The sequence below is a fragment of the Bos javanicus genome, chromosome 7, assembly GCF_032452875.1.
Source record: "Bos javanicus breed banteng chromosome 7, ARS-OSU_banteng_1.0, whole genome shotgun sequence".
In the NCBI taxonomy this organism is placed as follows: domain Eukaryota; kingdom Metazoa; phylum Chordata; class Mammalia; order Artiodactyla; family Bovidae; genus Bos; species Bos javanicus.
In genome coordinates, this window is record NC_083874.1 from 16,437,639 (window position 1) to 16,457,518 (window position 19,880).

Sequence of the window (19,880 nt, forward strand, 5' to 3'; positions counted from 1 at the left end):
TAAACCTTGACGTATCCGTTAAACTGAAAACGATCCAAGGCTGTTCAAAAAGACAGACTGCGCTGTCTTGCTGACCGTGTAGTTCATTCTCATTCACTCCCGAGAGTCTCCTGCTAGTGGTAGCTGACCATCTCAACTCTCGTGGACTGCCCCGTTCTTACCTCTGATGGTACAGAGGTAGACTGACCCATCCGATCCTAGATCTGGGGGCCCTTCTGCAAACTCTCTCCTCTTCTGGGTCTTCCTCCCTCTTATTCTTACCTCCCCTCTTTGCTCTTTCCTTTTGTCTGTCCCTGGAGGTCATGGTCACTCTCCTGCCTGGCCCTTCCTGAATTCGTGTCTCCCTTTCTCTTCTCCCCCGAGCTCTCTGGTTTTCCAGAGTTCACAGGTAACTTCCTGAACTTGGCCATCTACACCCTCCACCAGATCCGCAGTGACACTGATTGCGCTATCTGACTTTCAAACTGGATCAAGCTCACTTCTGTCCACTTCCCCAGCTTTGCCTTTAAACCTGAAAAGCCAACGAAGACAGGCCAGCTTGTGGGCCTCTCTGTTGTTCATGAGATAGTAATACAGCTGATTTCAGAGTCCAAGTCACCAGCTCTATTTGTCTCTGCTCTACTACATCCTGGCGACTAGAACTGTTTTATGTGGAAAGGCTAAGGAAGGCGGGTAAACAGTCCACCTCTAGGACGGGGCTTTTCAACAGCAGAATTAGTAATATTTAGACACCAAATGACTCCACAAGGAGGTGGACAAGAAAGGTTTGCCCTTGGGCTGCTCATCAAAAGTCTAAAACCTGTTTAGAACTCTGGAAGGAGAGCAGCCTTCCAGTGAACTCAGGCTACACCTTCCTCCCCAGATACAGGATGCTCCTCCGTATTGCGGTCCGCTTGCCTGTCCTGAGGAACTGCAGGCTGCAGTGCCAGGCGCTGGGAGCTAGCTGGAGCTGTGCCACCTTTTTTACTCCCATTAGAGACATACTCAGATGGAAACACATGGCTCCACACAGATAGCCCTCTGAGGCGGGCAGGGGACACAGAGACAGGACACGATCAGCCCAGTGTGCAGCAGTTCCTGCAGCCCGGGAGTGCCTGCCCAGCAGGCTGCGAGCAGCTGGATGCGGCACGTGTGGCCGTGGCAGGAAGAGTGCACCCTCCTGACCCACCTGAATCTCTGCGCCTGGTGGTGGACGGGGCCTCCGAACCGTCTAGCTGGTGAGTGGTACAGCTGGGAGAGCAGCGCCACGTTTTTGTTCTGGTTGGGATTGGCTGCGAACTTCACTGTAATGGGCTCAGAGGAACCTGGGGGTTTATGACCATTGAAACTGGTAATTGCCTCTTCTGCCTCCGACCGTTTGTCAAACCGGATAAACGCAACCCCTCTGGACAAACCTTTTTAACAAACCAACAAAAATGGAGTTAGGGGGAAAAAAATGCAAGGAGCTTTAAAACTGAAAAGCAAAAGTCAAGTCAGTCAGCCTACTGTGGTTTAAACTGGATGCTTGGCTAATGAGAGAAACAAAAATTAAACCTAAATATGGAAACATGAACAAATTAAAACAAACAATGACTAATAAAAGATTAAGGTTTCAAACTTTCTTCTGAGTTGAAGAAACAATGAAGCCTCTGCGCAATAAGACACTTTGGCACAACATCCCGGAGAAATGCCCCAGACCTCTTTTTTAAAAGGAAGCCACGTTTTATCCTCTGTTACTGTGGAGGTCCGGGGCCCACCACAGTGCCGGTGCACGGCATGCTGAGGGGTGGGCAGACAGTTAGGAATTCTCCCTTGCCCCAGGGTGCTCCCTCCCGTGGCCTGCCGGCCATCCGGCCTCATACCCACGCCAGGCCTTCACAGGTCACCTTCCCAGCTGGCCTGATCTAATCCATTTGCTCAGTGCCTGACTCAGCCTCCTGAGTCTCCGAAGGACGTGGAGTCTGAGTAACCCAGCTGCCCCCTGGTGGCTCTTTCCTGCCGCCAACACCTCACTCACCTCTTGGATATTCTAAGTTTTCTGGGAAAAGTCTGGCCTCACTTGACTCTGAGGGCCCTCAGCAGTGCTGACACCCACCCATAGGCTCCCTGCCTTGGGTATGTTCATCATTGCCTTCAGCTGCCTTGGGTCCCTGGACAGGGCCTCCTGAAGGCAAGCCCCCAATTCTGCTGCTGCCCCAGCCCTTGAAGGAACAAGAACGTGGCTGCCTGAATCCCAGGCCCAACTGCTGAAGGCAGGGCCAGGTCAGCCTGGCATGAGGGTGAGACCTGAACAAACCAGGTAGGAGTGGGCTCAGTCACCTTCTACCCTCCTTCTGCCCACATTCTGGGCCTGGGAGGAATGACAGGGGCTGGTCCCTTGAAGAAATGGAGAAATGAGGTGGGGCTGGGGTGAAGGAACGTGGAGCCATGAAGAGAACCAGCTCTTTCTCCTGGGGTCAAGGGTGGAGGTCGCAGTGTGGAGGTGACAACTGAGGGCGAGTGGGGGAGCACCCTGGAGAGGAGGTTGTGGCAGACAGCCCTACCCTGGACATTCTCACTCTCCACGGCCAGTCACAGGCTGTCCTGAGGCCTTTACCAGGTGGTGAATGACAGTTATCAGAGCAGAAGAGCCCAGGGCCCTGGACTACCGGCTAAGTGAGTGTAAGGAACACCCCCAAGTTGGCTCCCATGTCCCACAGGGTCCCATCGATAGTCCCCAGGATGGGCCCAGGGTGGGAGCCGAGGAGGGGTGTGGGGGACTCAGGCATACCAGGCAGGGGCAGCAATGACAAGTTCTACTGCCAGAAGTGGTGCCCCCTCGGGGCCTACTAAGAGAATCCCACGCTCTGTTCTGACTGGGAAGAGACATCGTGGGCCCCATGTAAACAAGCAGACGGAAGTCAGGGGCATTCAGGCAGGGGTTCTTCTGCCACAACTGTAACATACTGTGAATGCCAAGTCCTAAAGCACACACCCCAACTTTCCAACCGGGAAATGCTCCCTCCTGGGAGTGCCCCCAGCACAGCACCCTGGGAGGCCACACAGTGGCCCCTGGCAGTCTCAAGGCTGCCCCCACCATGGCTCCATGACTATGTAAGTATGAACTTTAAATGGACATAGCCAGAGATGCTCACTGAGTCAGTGAGACCAGATCCGGAGATTCACATGTGCCAGGCGCAGTCTAGAGCCTGAGCCCATTTTAAAATTTTAGTTCAGAAGGAACACCTGAAAACAAGTACTTGGCATACACTCTTTATTTACTCTTTAACGACACGAACGATGGCTTAGACAGATGGGAACCCGAACGAGATCTAACTGCAGGCAAATCTCATTGGAAGCCGCGGCTGGCTGGCTCCCACAGAAAGCTGCCTGCAGGGGACAGTCTCACTCTATTTAGGAAGACCTTGCGATCAAGCAGAGAGAGTGTGTGTGTGCAAGTGTGGCTTCCTTGTCTGGTTTTGTAAAATGACTATCAAATGAAAACTGCCCAAGTGAAAGCAAGAAAACCCAAGTAAAAGAAAGTTACTTAAAGTGAGGGAATATAAACTCAATGCTTGGATGAATGTATACATTTTAAAGATGAGTTTTTTTTTTCCTCTAGAGTTTTTGGATTAAGAGCAGAGACCACTAAATGGCACCATCTCTAGATGAGCCAACTATAAAAGTCATTAATTACAATGTATAAAGAAGCAAAGAAAAAAACAAAAAACAAAAAAAACACTTCTGTCAGCTCAGAAATTATGGTTTTTCTTTTTTCTTTTTTTAATTAACCAGACCATCTGTTTTTTTCTTTTTAATTACTCAGGCCATTTTTTTAAAAAATTATGGGTTAAGGTTTTTTGAGCGCGTCTCTGTTTCTTTAAAACATACGTCACACGAAAGCAAACCTGACATGCAGACTTGCTCTGTGTCATTCGCGGCCTGGCTGCTGGGCTCCAGAGGGTCCCAACAGAGGAGCACTGAGCAGTGGCATCCTCCAGAGCAGGGAAGGGGAGCCCACAGGCCCACAGGCTTGCTTTCTACTCTCCAGCGTCACATTCCGGCCTAGGGGAGGGCTGTGGAGAGGAGGCCCTGGGGGCTCCTCACATCTCCTGCACCCTCTTCTTGCAAAGCTCCTAAAGACAGGCAGGGGTGTGGAGTGGGGACCCGCATATAAGTGGCAGAAGCTGGTGGGGAGGCCTGAGGGTCTCCCAAAATCTAGAAGACAGCAGCCTTGCAAAGGGAAAGAGGGCAAAATCTCCAGCAAACAGGTGAGTGAACCGCCTGTAGGAGTGACTGCCCTCAGGATGTTGGGGACAAAAGCTCCGTGGCCCAGGGGTGGGGGAGGTGCTCTCAAGGTGGGTGGACTCCAGAGTGGGAGCCGGGCCCTGCTCAGCAGTGCAGGGCTGGACCGAGATGAGCAGAGGCCAGCAGTCCACACAGGACTGGGGAAAGCAGGGCCACAGAGGTGGGATGCGGGCCAGCATCACTGGCCGCTCCAGGTCCCGACACCCCACTCAGACGCTCCTGTGCAGGAGGGTAAACAGAGGCGCTGACCAGTCAGCAGGGTCACTTGATTGACTGGTACTTGAAGGTAAGGGAGGGGCCAAATGAGGGACCACAGGAACTAGCCTGGTGCAGGGGTTTATACCAAGCACATGGCATTGTCACCTCATGCCCATCCCCGGCCCAGAGCCAGGGGCAGAAAGGCCAGGTGGGTGGAGTCCATGTCCCTGTAGCAGAGCGGGTGTCGGTGCCAGACTGGGGGGTACCCAGATCTGCCAGCGACCTGCACCTGGGGACCACACTCCAGGAGCCTCTGCTCCTTCTCGGGGCCCTGGAGGACTCAAGCTGTCTGCCCCTCTCCAAGCTGGGCTCCAGCCCACACCCAGCTGAGACGGGACAAGGGAGAGTTGGGGACAAGGCTGCGGGCCCCAGAGCATGCAGCTCAGGGAGGATACGGGAAAACATGCACCCCCACTCTTGTCTGCCACAGGCTGGGACACCCCACCCACCTGCTCCGTGTCTGTTTTCAGCCTCCCAGGGGAGGTCACCTCGGAGCCACGGCTGCTGCAGCCCAACTACCAGTGTGCGCTGCCTACCTCAGCTAAGGAGGTGGGGAATATGCTCAGTGCTGGAAGAACATGAAAAAACGACCAGTCAAGTCTACCAGTTTCACTGAGCTCCGGGAGCAGCGATTTTACTTTCTAGCTGGTCAGCGAATTCCCACTCCTGCAGAAAACAGAGCCGAGGGGCCCAAACATCAGACGTCTCAAGCTCACTGCTTCCCTGACAGAGCCGAGTGTGTGGCTGGCCCGACCCAGGCCCAAGGCTGGTGGAGCAGATGGTCACCTTGAGGGGCGGCTTCTGGGCATGTGGTACTCAGTTCGGTGGGGCCTGAGTGCTGTGTGCAAAGCCCAGAGCCTGAGCTGCTTGTGTCCTGAGCTGAGCTGACCCAAGGGCGGGTAGTGAAGTGGCCAGGACAGCCTGAGAGAGGACATCATGCTGCCTTCAAGCTCTGAATGTGCTACCGGGGTGGGGGTTATTGAGTGGTGGAGACTCAAGAATGACTCCTCAGAAACAGTCCCCTTGGAGCTCTGGGACAATGACAGGTGGGGACTCTGGACCTGGAAAAGAGACTGTACCACACCGCACCCTACTGCCTGCAGTAAGGAGGGCAATGTTCGAGTCCAGGCTGGGATGGGTGGTGCCTGTGGATAGTGCCAGGATCTCTTAGCGTTTTCACTGTAAAAGCCTGGCTGCCCCTCAACTTTCATGTTGGGGCAGCTTTTATGTCACGTAACACCCCGCCCCCCCCGCCCCCGCCAACCTTCCTGGCCTCATTAAACAAAAGCCAATGTCTTCTCACTGTGATTCTGTCCTCATGGCTGGAGTAACTAAAGACAGCCATCTGCCTTCCCAAGGAGACTCGAGCTCTACCCAGAGGGAACGCGCACTGCATCCCAGGCCAGGCACCGTACCTGTGGTCTGATCCACAAGGACTCGTGAGTTGATGATCCGCCCAAACCGAGAGAACATGTCCTCTACATCCTTCTGGGTCATGTTCCTCGGGAGCCCGCTGATGTACAAGTTGGCGTCTTTGATGACTTCAGAGCTTGGGCGCGCATATGACACCTTGAAAACAAAACCGCTTGCTAGCATTAGGGCAGGTGCATGGCCAAGGCATCCAGGGAGGGTGTTACACCTTCAGGTGAGGGAAAGTCAACCCTGTGGGAGGTCACCTGTGGCAGCCCGTGCTGGCAGCCCGCCTTGGGCCAGGCAGGGACCCTCATGTGCCATGATGATGAAGATGTCATTCCTATCTCATAGTCGAGAGTCTGGGGGTGCGTGGCTGGCATGGGGCAGGGCAGGGACCAAGCCCGGCTGCCCGTGCTCCTACCTTGGCCTCGGGCCTCTCTGGACAAGAAGCAGGGCTGGAAGGGGACTCTGTCCTACCTGGGAGGGGCCCAGAGGACGGCTGGGGAGAGAGTTGGGTGCTCTGGGAGTGTGACGCCCACTGGGCAGCAGGCCAGCTAGACATGGAGTCCAGATGGGGCCCCGTGGCTGGGGGAACACAGGTGAGTGCTCAACATTAAATGACCCTATGATTTTTGGGGCTTCTGTTTTGCAAAACTGAAGGAAGACTAATAGGAACTTTGCAATAGTTTAGATAAAATGGTGTGTACGTCCGAGGCTGGGGGCAAGGAAATGTCTTCAGTGTTTCCCGTTTGGGGTGAGAGAAGGGTAGATCTTGTGGGCCACGGAGGGATGGGGCCAAGGCCAGACCCCTGCGGGCAAGGAGTCCCGGGAACAAAGCCCTTCCACCTCTAGCTGAGCAGACAGAACTGTGTCACACCCCACACCTGAGGGAGTCAGGACCAAGTCAGGAGGCTGGGGGACAAAGGAGGTAGAAGCAGCACAGAACCATGTGCTCTGGAAGGGGGAGCAGTTAGACCTGAGTAAAACTCCTCCCTGGGGGTCAAAAAACTGAGACCATACATAACACAGTAGCAGACACGACCTCTCAGGTGTCACTGGGCAGCACAAGGGCACAAACGATAGATGTGTTCCCACCACAACACTCAGGCCTGCCAGGAAGGGCAGGCGTGCAGGGCTACACACGGAGGCCACACCCCCACACACATCCCTTTGTTCACGCGCTCACTGACTCTCACACACTTGAGGCACATTTGGAATATTCCAGAAAAGGAGACGACAGGCACTGCCTTTGCCTGGAAAGCAAGACACAGGCCACAGGGAGAGAGAGAGGGTGAAAGGAGAAACTGGGGTGTGGTCAGAGCCCAGCTCCACCTGAGGGGAGAGTGGAACAGCAGTGACAACATCCCCTGGACGCGTCCCTGCGCTGCAGCCAGGCCTGAGGCACTTTGGGGACACTCTGGGGCAAGACCTGGGGCAGAAGCAGCACTGCCCTCAGAGAAAGAGGCCACCAGGTGGGCGTGGCCATGCGTCTCAACTTCAAGAAGAATATTGGCCACACTCTTATGTCTGCACCTTAACTTTCTGGGTCTACATCCCCCCACAGAACACCTCGCTCAAACTCCTGACAGAGGGAGTCACTCCAACTGTTTCGTGTCAGATTTCAGGCAGGATGGCTGAAGGCAGGAGCTGGGACTCAGGCTGTTCTGCGCTTTCCTGGGATTTGGCCCAGCGAGCAGGAAGTTGTCCCCCAGGATGTCCTGCCTGGCCCCTTGCAGATCCGCCTGGAACAGGCTGCATTTGGGGTCTGCCCTCGGCTTTTGGTGAAGGACGCTGTGGGAAAGAACATTCCCAGACCAGTGCCAGGGGAGTGCTGTGGCGGCCGGCGCTGGCCGTGGTTGCGATCACCTCTTAATAAAGCCCGGGGAGGAAATGCTTTCAGAGCCAAGTGCACTTCGGTCCCTTCCAGCCTTGGTGTCTCCAGGGACTCTGATGACTACTGCAGCTTCCTGTCCTCTCCAGCTACTGTCCAGATCAGAGTCAAATCAGAATCCAAGAAGACAGCAGCAGTGAGCCCGTCCACCCGTGGCAGGCACGCCCGACTGGATCCGCGACACTGCCCAGAACCCTCTCTTAAGCTCCCGCACCACCTGCTCCCTTGCCTCTGGCAGGTCCACTGTCCTATTCTTGGGAAACCCTCCTGTGAGAGGTTTTTAAAGAACACAAGACTTCTGAATTACATCCTCCCACAAATTCCCGTTGGGAGTCCTGACCCCAGGACCTCGGAGTGTGACCTCATTAGAAACAGGATCGTGATAGATCCAATTCATGATGATGAGTTCAGAGCAGAGTAAGATGGCCCCAGATCAATCAATGATGGGGGGTCCTTATAAAAAGGAGACATCTGGACACAGATATGCACACAGGGGGAACCCCGTGTGAAGATGAAGGCAGAGACTGGGGTGACACTTCTATAAGCTGAGAACCACTCAAGATCCAGTGACCACCAGGCACTGGGAGGGGCAGGGACCAGACCCTCTCACACAGCTCACGGCCCTCAGAGGGCACTCAGACTTCTGGCCCCTCAAGCTACCTGAGGATCTGGAAGATGCAGAGGTTCAACAAGGCAACCTTGTTCCAGGGGCTTCGGGTTGAGGGAGATGCTCTGGAGACTCTGGTGGGTGCCTGTCTCAGGCATGAGGGCCTCGCCAGGTCTGTGGGTGAGGGCCGGTGGGCACAGCACAGGAGGGGCTATTGCAGGAAGCCCGGCCAGGGTCCCTCGTGGAGTGGGAAGAGGGGGCATGTTCTACAGCAGGGCTGGGCACGGAGTGAAGATCAGGAAAACCCAAAGCTGGTCCAGGGGTGGACAGAGCCTGAAGACAGACACCTGGGGGTGGGGAGGGGTGAGACTGAGAAAAGGAAGGTGTGGTCAGCAATGGCAGGTTGAGAGGAAGGTGGGGGGTTCTGTCCGGGGAGGCCTGGAGGACTCGCCAACTTGTCCCAGGAACCCACCTCAGCCCCTGATTAGGGAATGACGCTTCTGACAGTCTGTCCAGGCTACCCCGTCGTGCTGCATGGCTCTCTCCCTTCCCTCAAGTCACCTCAAGTCATCAAGAAGACCCCCACAGGACACAGCACCCCCAGGACACAACTGGTGACACCTACCTTGGCCACACCTGGTGTCATATTTATCATCTGTGTGCACCTGTGCACATGCAGATACTCAGCCTGCCCTACAAGGGCGTGGAAATGGTTTTGTTCACTGAGTGGCACACAGTGGGCAACTCCTAAATGTTGCCAGTGACTGCTGAGTGAGCTGGTAGGAGGACTGCTGGGACGGGGCAGGAAGGGGAGCCTGAGGCCGGGGCAGATGGGCAGTGCTGCCACCGCTGCAACAATGACCAGGTCCAAGTGGGAAGGTGGCGCTGGCCCAATGCACACTCGGCAGGAGGACAGCAGTGCTGGGCCAGTAGAGGAGACTGGCAGGGAGGTCTTCATGTCAGGGGGCTGCTGTGAGCCAACACGCCAGGGACACCGGGGTCAGGGAGGGGCGGTCCCATGCAAGTCCTTTCCGGGGATCCTCCCTTTGCAGGTGGGGCTGAGGAGCCAGAGGAACAAGGGCTGGGACAGTCACCACCCGACACAGGTCTCACACAAGCCGACAGGAGATGCCCTGGAAGTGCCCAGGCTCTGAGGGGCAACTGTGCTAATGGTACCAAGACAGTGATGGGGAGATAAAAGCTTGGGTCTTTCACTAAGGCCAGGGCTCAACACAGATCTCTGTGCAGCTGGGAACCAATGAGATGATGATTGCAGCTCTTTACCTTAATGGTTTTTGACTGGAGCCGCAGGCCATTCAGTGTGTTTATCGCTCTCTCTGCATCCTTGGCAGTCACGTAGTTCACAAAGCCGTAGCCCAAGCTGTGTCCTGTGTGGAGAACATGTGCACATCAGTGAGCCACTGGGAGCCAGCCAGCCAGCGAGGGGTAGGGGAGAAAGGAGGGGAGAGAGAGACAGAGAGGATGGACAGGGCTGCACCTGGCTGGGCTCAAAAGGACAAGACCAGAGAGAAGGTGACCGAGGAAACACAAGAGCTAAAAGCCATGGCTTCTGGGAAGGAGGGGTTAGAGGTCAACAGTTAAGAGTCTGTACTGATGGTTTATTCGTGACACCACCTTGGCAAACTTGCACATTTTCTGCAAAGAACAAACCTATAAAATGTGACTTTTGTAATTGAGCATCCTGGGGAGCCCATCACCAAAGCAGGGCTGAGGATCTGTTCCATTGGTGCTGGCTGCTCTGTGCAGCCCCCAGTGGGAGGGACCTGGGATGGGGGGTGTGGAGGACAGTCACGGCAGCAGACAGGACAGGCGGGTGGGGAGAACCCGCCGATGACCAGATGTCAGTGTCCAGGCTGTTTTCCGCCCCTGCTGTGCTGGAGTGGGAAGGTCTGCTGGGTTCTGGCGCCCCCCAGTGTCGGTTCCCTTCACTTTCCTGAACTGAAAGTCCAGCTGCAGGAGGAGGAAGTACAGGGGTAACCAGCGCTGAGGGCAGCCTGGCCACCAGAGCCCCCTTTGGCAGCACCTCCTACGGTGACAGCATCATCAGCCAATGCCCAGGGGCATCATAAGGCCAGTGCAAACCTCAGTTCTTCCCAAAGAAATCCAGGGTTACAGGCAGGGTATCCCACCCCTTCTCAGGTAACCACTGGGAAGTGGTGGGGTGACCACCAACTGGATGCACAGGAGGGACCCGGCACGACAGGAGCTGTGGGCCTCTAGGAGACCCTGAGAGAAGCAATGGGTGACGGTCAGAGTGGGAGGAACCCGACGCCTTCCCTACAGAGGAGCAGGAGGAGGTCCCGAGAAGAGAACGGCCACCAAGCCTGCATCTTACCCCTCCCTGCGCCATGTCAGTGGGCACACCCCGTGCACCGGCCTCTGCTCTCAGCAGAGACAGTGGGTGAGCAGGAGAGATGACTGCTCTCCCCGAGTCCTGTACACACACACGTGCCCACTGGATGATTAAAACAGAAGGCGTGAGCCACCAGCAGGCAGAGATCTGCACAGCAGATGAGCTGGCTCTGCCCACTTCACCAGCTGAACCCAGGCTCATCTTGCCATTAATGAGACCTGCCATTAATGAGAGCCTAACCCACTGCCGTCACCTTGAAACAAACAACAATACTTTATGTTTTAGATTTAAAGAAAAATTACAAAGATGATGCAGCGTTCCCACATACTCCACACCCATGTTCCCTATTAGTAACATCTCATCCTAGGATGGTATATTTGTCACATTAGTGAATTGGTACCGATGTCCACATCTGAGCCAGACCGCCTGAATTTTCCCCTAATGTCCTTTTCTGTCCCAGGACACCATCCAGGGTCCCCCATGACAATGAGCTGCCAATTATCCTTACGCTCTTCTTGGCAGGGACAGTTTCTCACACCTTTCTTGTTTTTGATGACCTTGACAGCTGTGAGGACTGGTCCAGAAATTTTGTAGACTCTCCATCAGCTTGGGTTTGTCGGAAGATTTCCTGTGGTCAGACTGGGGTTATACTGGGCTTTTAGGAGGAAGGCCACAGAGTGAAGAGCCCTTCTCATGCCATCGTTCTGGGGTGTGTGCTGTCCACAGGGCTCATCCTGTTTGATGCTGGCCTTGACCCCAGTCTCACCAGTCTCTTTGTGTGCGGCCTGCACATTGTGAGTGCCCTGTGGAGTCACACCCTCCCCACTTCAGGGCAGAGAAGCTACACAAACTACTGGTGATTCTGCAAGGGCTACTTTCTCCTGCCCTGTCTGGGCCATCTTCTCTGCTGTTCTCTGTCATTTCATGTTCCTGCCCCTCCCACAAGGCCAATCCCAAGGCTGGGCCACCTGTGCCCATGGCTCCTGGCATTTCTGGTGCCAGGCCGTGTTCCCGTGCCTTCTGCTGCAACTGGTTCCTCCTGGCGTCTGGACAGGGACCGCCCCCCACCCTCAGTTGCCAATTCCTCCCTGCCCTCCCACCTTGGCCGGCCGCACCAACACCAACTGGCCCTCAGGGTGTGCCCACAGAGTTTTAGGACGCAGCTCCAGAAACCCTCAGTGGCACTGGGCACTGCCAACCTGCCTGAGGTGCCACCTCCTCCAGAATGTGACTGCAACGCCAACTGACCCTCCCCAGGCTCCTCGTCCTCTGCTCACTCCATCAAGATGGTCCATAAGGCTCTACCTTTGCCCTTATCCCTATTATCCGAGCTTCCTGGGTGACCTCCTTGACCACCGTGTGGCCACAGCTAACAATGTCATCTAGGAAGTCACACACTTTTGACAATGGCCACTGGCTCCTTCCCCTGCTCCCCCTCCACTCTTTTCAACAAGCCAATGTGTACTCACTGAACACCCACTATGTGCTGGGCTGCGTGCCAGGCTGGCCAGGGGTTTAATGATCATCACCAAGGATAGCTCCTGCCATAATGAAATTCACATCCCACTGAGTAAGTCAGACAACAAATGAGCAAGAAACTAACAGACAAAGCTACACTCAGGTGCTACCAGGGGATCTCCATGGTGGAATGAAAGGATGGACAGGACGGGTCCAGGGGAGACAGGTGGTCAGGAGTGTGTGTCCCTTGAGGAGCGGGTATGAGAAGCATACCCACTCCCTGCGGTGGCTGGAGGTGAGTATTCTGGCAGAAGAGCAAGCACCAAGCTTCTGTGGCACAGACGACTCAGGAGTGCTCTAGGAAACAAAAGGCGGCCGGCGGCTAAACCCAGTGAGTTAGGGGCCTGGCCTGGAGGCAGCTGCTGGGTGGAGCACGGCAGCAGCAGGGCTGAGGCCAGTGTAAAGACCACAGGAACCCATGAGCCAGACCAGGTGTGAGATGAGGACCCCAGCAGGCAGGGGTGAGCAGGAGGGAGAGCCACCAAGCGGACTTGCCAGTGGGCTGATGGGGAGGGAGCTCTGGCAGCAAAGGTCCCTAAAGCACCAGCACTCCCGGGCTGGGACTGGCTCTGTCCCCTAGTCTGCTCTCCTCTCTGTGGTGGGCACCTCTGTGCGCCGAGAGGGAGGTGGGTGAGGAATGAGGTGGGTGAGGAATGAAGGGGAGCCTGTGGTTCTGCCCACTGGGTAAGGCTGGAGACTAAAGTGTCAACAGTGGTGAACGCCCACCTCCATGCATCCTTTCTTTCACCATAACCAACTGCTCTCAACTCCGGCCGCTTGTTAGAATCAGCAGGACGGCTGCTACAAACCATTACCGCCCAGGCCACATCCCAGACCAAGGAAATGACAGGGGGCTGGGGAGGCAGGAGCAGGGACAGCTTCAGCAGTTTGTAAAGCCCCTCAAGGACTCTACTGCCAAGCCCAGGTTGAGAACTCCCGCTGGCAGTGCCTGAAGGGAGTGGGCCAGTTATGCAGAAGAGCCAGACTGGAGGGGCTGTGCTCAGAGCAGGCGACTGGGGGAAGGCCCTCACTTCCCAAGTTACCATTTCTCTAACAGGGTCCGCCAGCCACCTGGGGAAACGATGCAGCTCCCTAGGGTGCTCCTCAGTCCAGAATCCAGGACGTGGGGTAGGGTGGGGATCCCCACTTCCAAGCTCCTTACAGATGACTTTCCGGTGACCTAGAGGCCACTGGAGTCAGTGCCATGAAGGCAGGTCAGTGGCTGCCCCTCACCCCCTTGAGGGGCGATGGGAGACCAACCCTGAACAAGGGGGCTGAGGTCTGGTGGGCGAGCAGGGGCACTCTGGGGTAAGCGTGGTCAGGGCGTGGATCCTGCACAGGTGCTGGGCTTCAGGCGGCTGAAGCCTGCCAGAGCGAGGGTGGAGTCTAGCGGAAAGGGGACAGGCAGGGGAGGAGGGCCAACAAACCCTGGGCCTGGTGGAGGCGCGTGGGAGGCCAGCACCCCTCACCTGGGGTTCCAACTGCCCGGTACCAGCACTGCCCCCTCTGGAAAGGCTCAAACTCCCCAGCTGGCTGACTCGGTGGATCTGGGTGGGGCCTCGGACGTGTTTCTCCTGGTCCCCAGGCACCGCTAATGCTCAGGGGCTGGCCGAGAGCCACTGCCCTGGAGAAAGCAAGGCCTCCTCCATGCAGAGCGCTCACATGCTGGGCTGGGCGACCCCTGGGCCAGGACCCTCCTGTTTCCAAATGTCTCCTCTCTTTTTAGACAAGGGTTAAGACTACAAGACAATTCCACGGCATCTCACCTTGCTTCTGCAGACCAGAGCAGCCAGACATCATGTTTTAACCCCTCAGTGTTCCTCATGCTGACCTGGGGTGCCCAGTTGAGGAAGGTGAGCACCCCATGGACAGGGCACTCCTTTGCAGCATGAGACTGGGGTGCAGTCGAGTCCTTTCTCTAAAGGCCCACGGGGGCTCAAGGGATGACATCACTGAGGGAGAGACTCTGTCTTGGGGGCGATGAGTGAATTAATTAGGCGATAAATAAGAAACAGCAAATGTCCCCAAAGGAAAGAAGATGGGCAAAGGACAAAAAGAGTTCTTACATAAAAGAGTATAAACAGCCAGAACGGATGAACTTCACAAGAAATGCAGACTGTCACCACACTCAGATGTCATTTTTCACTTAAGATGTGAGAAACCCTGCCCGGCATCAAGGATGCCAGGGCCAAGCAGAGGGCATGTGAACCGGAAAGCCCCTGGAGGGCCAGCTGGCAATACGGGTCAACAGCTTCTAGACAGTACCCGCTCTCCCCTCTGAGGATTCACTTCTAGGAAGACTGCCTACAGAAATAACTGGTGAGCCAAGATTTGTGCCAGGGTATTAACCTCAGTGGGGCTTGTAGCTATAGAAAAGCAGTTACAACCTGTCATAAACTCAGAATAGCCTGTAACCACTGTGACCATGAGACAGCGAAAGTCCAGTGACAGGGAGAGATGTTCACAGATAGAGGAGGAAGAGACAGCTTGGGAGGTGCAAACCGGTTTCTGTAAAAGCACATGACTGCTCACAACCATAAATATGTAAAGAAAAAACTATGGACAGACACGAGCCAAAAAGCTAACAGTAGTGGGATTATGCGTAATTTAAACTTTTCTTCCTGCTTGTCTCATGTTAAACTTTCTTTCTGTAAGGATGGAGATGATTTCTATTGAGAAAAAAAGTGATCAGCTGGACGGGTGTGGAAGTGTATCTTTGCGGAGGGAGCAGTACTGAAGTCACAGGAGTGTGGCAGGAGGGTGTGTCTGGGAGACGACAAGCAGTGGATCCCACTCAAGAGGAGGGTGAGTGTGGGCTGCAGTGGCTAGGGGTGAGGGGTCTCAAGGAGGCTTGGAAACACAGGCTGGGGTGTGGGCTCTATCCTGACCAGAAGTGCAAGCCAATGAGACAGAAGCTGAGTGGGAAGGCTGAAGGCTGTGGACCAGTGACCAGTAACCAGTATGACACGGTCCAGGAGGGTGCAGACTGGTCATGGTGCCCCGCGGGCCACATGACATCTGCAGACGGGCTTAGATACCAGGACAGAGAGCAGGGCAGGCTGCACAGTAAGGCCAAGTAGTGACTGTGGATGGAACAGGCAACAACAAAACAGGCGGGGCCTGGCTGGTCAGAAACACTCTGTATCTCGAGGCCAGCACACTGAACACCCCCACATCCAGCCACCATCTTGTCCCACCGCCTCCCACCCCCAGTGCCTGGCCCCCGGTTGGCACTCATAAGAGGCTTGCTGAATGAATGACTGCCCATGCCGATCTGCATTCTCCCCCAGCCCCAGGCCCACTCAGTCATTCATTCACTCCACAAAAACTGATTATGTCACATCTGGGGATACCAGAGGGTCCATGCCTCTGAGAACCATAAGGACCTACTGGATGAGCAAGTTCCAACTTCAGTGCCTTGTGGAAACCCATGCTGGCTGATTGCCATGGGGACCCAGAGGAGCCTGTATCGTCAACTAGATCAGGCCAGGAAAGACATCCCAGAGCAAACGGGGCCCAGGTGAGTGACAGGACACATTACTGTCACTGGGGTGCTAGAGATCCCACTGTCACAGTCAGGAGCATGGTCTGGAGGGAGCATGGAAGGCCAGCTGAGAGCCTAAAGCAGCAGGTCAGGCAAGATGATGTGGCCTGCTCTAAGGTGATGGCAGGAGGGACGGCGGAAAAGGGATGGAAACATTCAGGGACACAGGTCAAAGGTCATGCTTAGATTTCTGACTGGAGCCACTGAGTAGACAGTGGTGCCATCGGCTAAGATGGAAACCTGGGAAACAAGTGGTTGGCTTGTGGGAGACTCAAGGTCAGTCTGGGAAACACTGAGAGGCTGAAGGCCCTGGAGCTTGGAAGAATTTCTGGTTGCCAAGAGAGGTGGCACAGCTGCATGTCAGGCTAAGCTCAGGGGTGTATCCACTCACCCTAGTGTTGGCCTAGGAAGAAGAGGAGGCTAAGGAATAAGTCAAGGACTGCCTAGGTCAACGGCTGGGAAGAGCTGCAAGAGAGACAGAAAGTGGGATGGGTGCCTCAGAGGTAGGAGAAAGCCAGGCTCATGAATCTGAGGGAAGAGGAAGCTTCTTTCTGTAAGGAAGAGACAGAAGACATGGTTCCGTGAACAGCAGAGGGTGGATGTCAGCCAGAGGAGCTTCTCATCTGGGGGCTATTCTGCACTTCTGGGGACCTCTTTTGGTTTTCACAACTTAGAAGGCGCCCCCAGCACCTACAGGGCAGAGGCTAGGGAAGCAACCTACAGGGCAGAGGCTAGGGAAGCAACCTACAGGATGGCCCTCCCTCAAGACTTACCCAGTTTCAAACGTCAAGTGGAGAAACCCTGAGCTACAGGGGGTCCGGGCATCGAGCAAGGACTCTTAAAGACAACAGAGACTGGAGCGTGTTTGAATGCTGGTGGCAGATCCTGGAAAGACCCAGAAAAGTAGGTACTTGCATAACTTGAGGTTCTTTGGATGCTGAGACGGGAAGGGATCTAGGACAGAGGTGAAATGGCTGTTACGCGAGAGGAATCGGGGCCTGAGGGGAGAATATGTGCTGAAATGGCTCATGTAGGGCACGGAGATGTCCATGTTGCAAGCTTGGCTGAGGTTTGACTGGACAAGGTGCCTGTCTGCCATGATGCAAGAGTCTTTTTGGGATGGGTACCTGAGCCAGGCTGGGAGAAAGCAGACTGAGAAAGGTAACCATGTCCAGGGCTTCACCAGAGGAATATAACAGAGGACAAGATGGAGTGAGAACCAGCCTTGAAGAAGTTATCACACACTGGTGCCAAGAGGAGAAAAGCGAATGAGGTAAGTTTTCCATAAAATTAAGTTCATTCAATTTAAAGAACTACTAGCAAGGACTGCGGTTTCCCAGGTGGCTTAGCAGTAAAGAATCTGCCAATGCAGGAGACTCAGATTCAGTCCCTGGGTCAGTAACATCCCCTGAAGAAGGAAATGGCAACCCACTCAAGTTTTCTTGCCTGGAGAATCCCATGGACAGAGGGGCCTGGCGGGCTACAGTCCATGGGGTTACAGAGTCAACACGACTGAGAGACTAAACAACAGCAGCAGCAGGGACTTCCCTGGTCCAGGGGCTAAGACTCTGCGCTCCTAATGCAGTAAGCCCAGGTTCGATCCCTGGTCAGGGAACTAGATCCCACATGCTACAACTAAGACCTGGAGCAACCAAATCATAAATAAATAAATATATATGCGTGTGTGTGTGTGTATATATATATTTTTAAAATTTAAATAAAGAACTATAAGATGCGAGATGCAGAGCTGAAATGTCAACCCAGGCTCATCTACTCTACAACTGCCAATGCATTACACTCAAACTTGCCCAGAGAGCAGAAAATCTTTATTTCTGAACTGAAATAATTTCCAAATCATGCCTGTGCTGATTTCACTGGTTCTCAAAACCAGTTCTCTCTGGACTCATCTCACCAAATCTAGGTGTTCCTATTAACATAGCTCTAATGCCTTTGAAAAACGCCAACAAGCCAAGAGACAGAGGAGTCAGGAATATTGCCGGGACTGAAAATTTCCTTCTGCCAGAACACAAGAGGAGAAAGGCAAGACTCAGAAGCAGCGCAGAAGAATTTCAAAACCTCTCTGAACAAGGATTCTTATTAAGGATGGTCTTCTGGAACTGGAGACAGACAGGAATTTCTGTCTGACATTCCAACACTGTTCAATTTTGTGTATTATCTAAAGCCCCTATTTTGAAGACATGTAATAAACTGCAGACTCTCAGAATTTGGAGGATCATTAAAGGACTCTGAGTTCAAAGTCCTCTCTCTGGGACTTCCCTACTGATCCAGTGGCTGAGACTCCGAGCTCCCAGTGCAGGGGCCCAGATTCAACCCCTGGTCAGGGAACTGAGAGCTCACATGCTGCAACTAAGACCCAGTGCAGCCAAATAAACAATCAAATAAAAACAAAACCTTGTTTTAAAAACAAAAAACCAAAATCCTCCTCTGACGAACTAACTCCCTGTACCGTGGTCAGCCAGCCTCTACGGGACTCACCTTGGGGACAGGCATCTTAGAGTTACTGGCAAATGCTGAGAGTTGATGAAACAGGACAATGGGTACATGGGGTTCAATAGAATTACTCTAATGTAAACTTAAACCTTGCGTTGGCCAAAAAGTTCAGGTTTTTCCGTAAGATGCTACAGAGAAACCCGAACGAACTCTTTGGCCAACCCAATATAATATTTCCATAATAAATATGACTTTTGACTTGAAATTATTTTTCAGTGTAGGTAATCAAGATCTTACAAGCCAGGGTGGGAGCCAGAGCACTGCTGAGAGGACTGGCCATTCCTCAGAAGAGCTGGACAGAGATGAGGGGGAGGAGGGGGGAGGGGGAGGTAAAGGAGGGCTCCCCAAACGTACCTCCCTGGGAAGGAAAGAAAGCAAGTGCTTCACAGCCCCAGGTCTCTTCACATTTCTCTCTAGAACCCTTGCAACCTTGCTCTCAGAACAGAGGCCTCCTTACAGAGGGCCTTACCAGGTACTGGCCTTCTGCAAACCCTTAGGCAGTAGGTAGCATCGTGAGGAAGGCAGGTGCCACCACCCCCACTTCGTGGATGGGGACACTGAGGCGCTGTGGGAGGGTGGAGCTTTGCGCCTGCCTGCCTGCCAAATCCACGGCCCACCCATGATCCTCTGCTCCCCTGCTCCAACCCCCGTGAGAGTTCAAGCTCAGTTTCAGATGTTCAAGTTGACAGCACGAGAACAGAGAGTCAGGGTGGCCCAAACCTAGCGAAGGGCTGCCCACAGGGGACTGACTCAGTGCTCTGCTGCAGGTCTGACCTTGAATGCACTGCCTGAGAAGATGGGCTGGGCCTGCCCCAGGCAGGACACTGGCTAGGGTCCCTCTGCAGCTGGAACCATGCCCCTTCCAGCTCTCACAGCATCCCCGTTTCTCCTTCCTGTCTCCTCATCTTCCCTCCCCTCCCACTGTCTTGTTTTGTACATATTCTCCATCTCAGGATGGATTTTTCCTCCTTTGGGAACCTACAGCCAATCTTACACCAGGAAGGGAGCAAAACAGAGTTGAGATAAAAATGAAACTTCCTGGCTAAGAAACAGGGCTTGGTGGGACTGCCCCAGATACCGCCCCCCCCGCCCAACACACACAAAAATGGCTCTGTTTCTTTACCTGCCACTTTATCCCGAATAAGTTTTGCAGATTCCACTTCACCAATACTGCTGAACAGACTTCGTAGCTCATCCTGGGTCATGTTCTGAGGGAGGTAGTTGACGATCAGATTTGTTCTCCCGATGTCGTCCCTGCAGTCTTCGGCCATGTGGTCTTCATAACCATTAGACATTGTATTTTTTTAAAAAAATCTGCAGGGGGAGGAAAAAATGAAGTAAATTCCAAATGTTCCCACTGCAGGATATCAAAGCAATGCTCATGACTGTGGTTGCACTTAAGACATTTTTCTTTTCAATGCTACAAGTTCAACTTATGTCCACGCAAAAACCTGCATGTGGATGTTTATAGCAGCTTTATTCGTAACCGCCCCCAGAC

The 19,880-nt window shown here is 54.1% G+C and overlaps 1 protein-coding gene across 1 annotated transcript in view; it reads right to left on the bottom strand.

Moving 5' to 3' along the window:
- Positions 1–19,880, bottom strand: part of ELAVL1 (ELAV like RNA binding protein 1) — a 37,224-nt gene that overhangs the window by 3,007 nt on the left and 14,337 nt on the right. The window contains exons 2-5 of the mRNA XM_061422359.1: positions 19,506–19,696; positions 9,720–9,823; positions 5,940–6,093; positions 1,169–1,394 (exon numbers count right to left, since the gene is read on the bottom strand). Coding sequence (XP_061278343.1) covers positions 1,169–1,394; positions 5,940–6,093; positions 9,720–9,823; positions 19,506–19,677 — 656 coding nt within the window. The 5' untranslated portion in view covers positions 19,678–19,696. The remainder of the gene's footprint in view (positions 1–1,168; positions 1,395–5,939; positions 6,094–9,719; positions 9,824–19,505; positions 19,697–19,880) is intronic.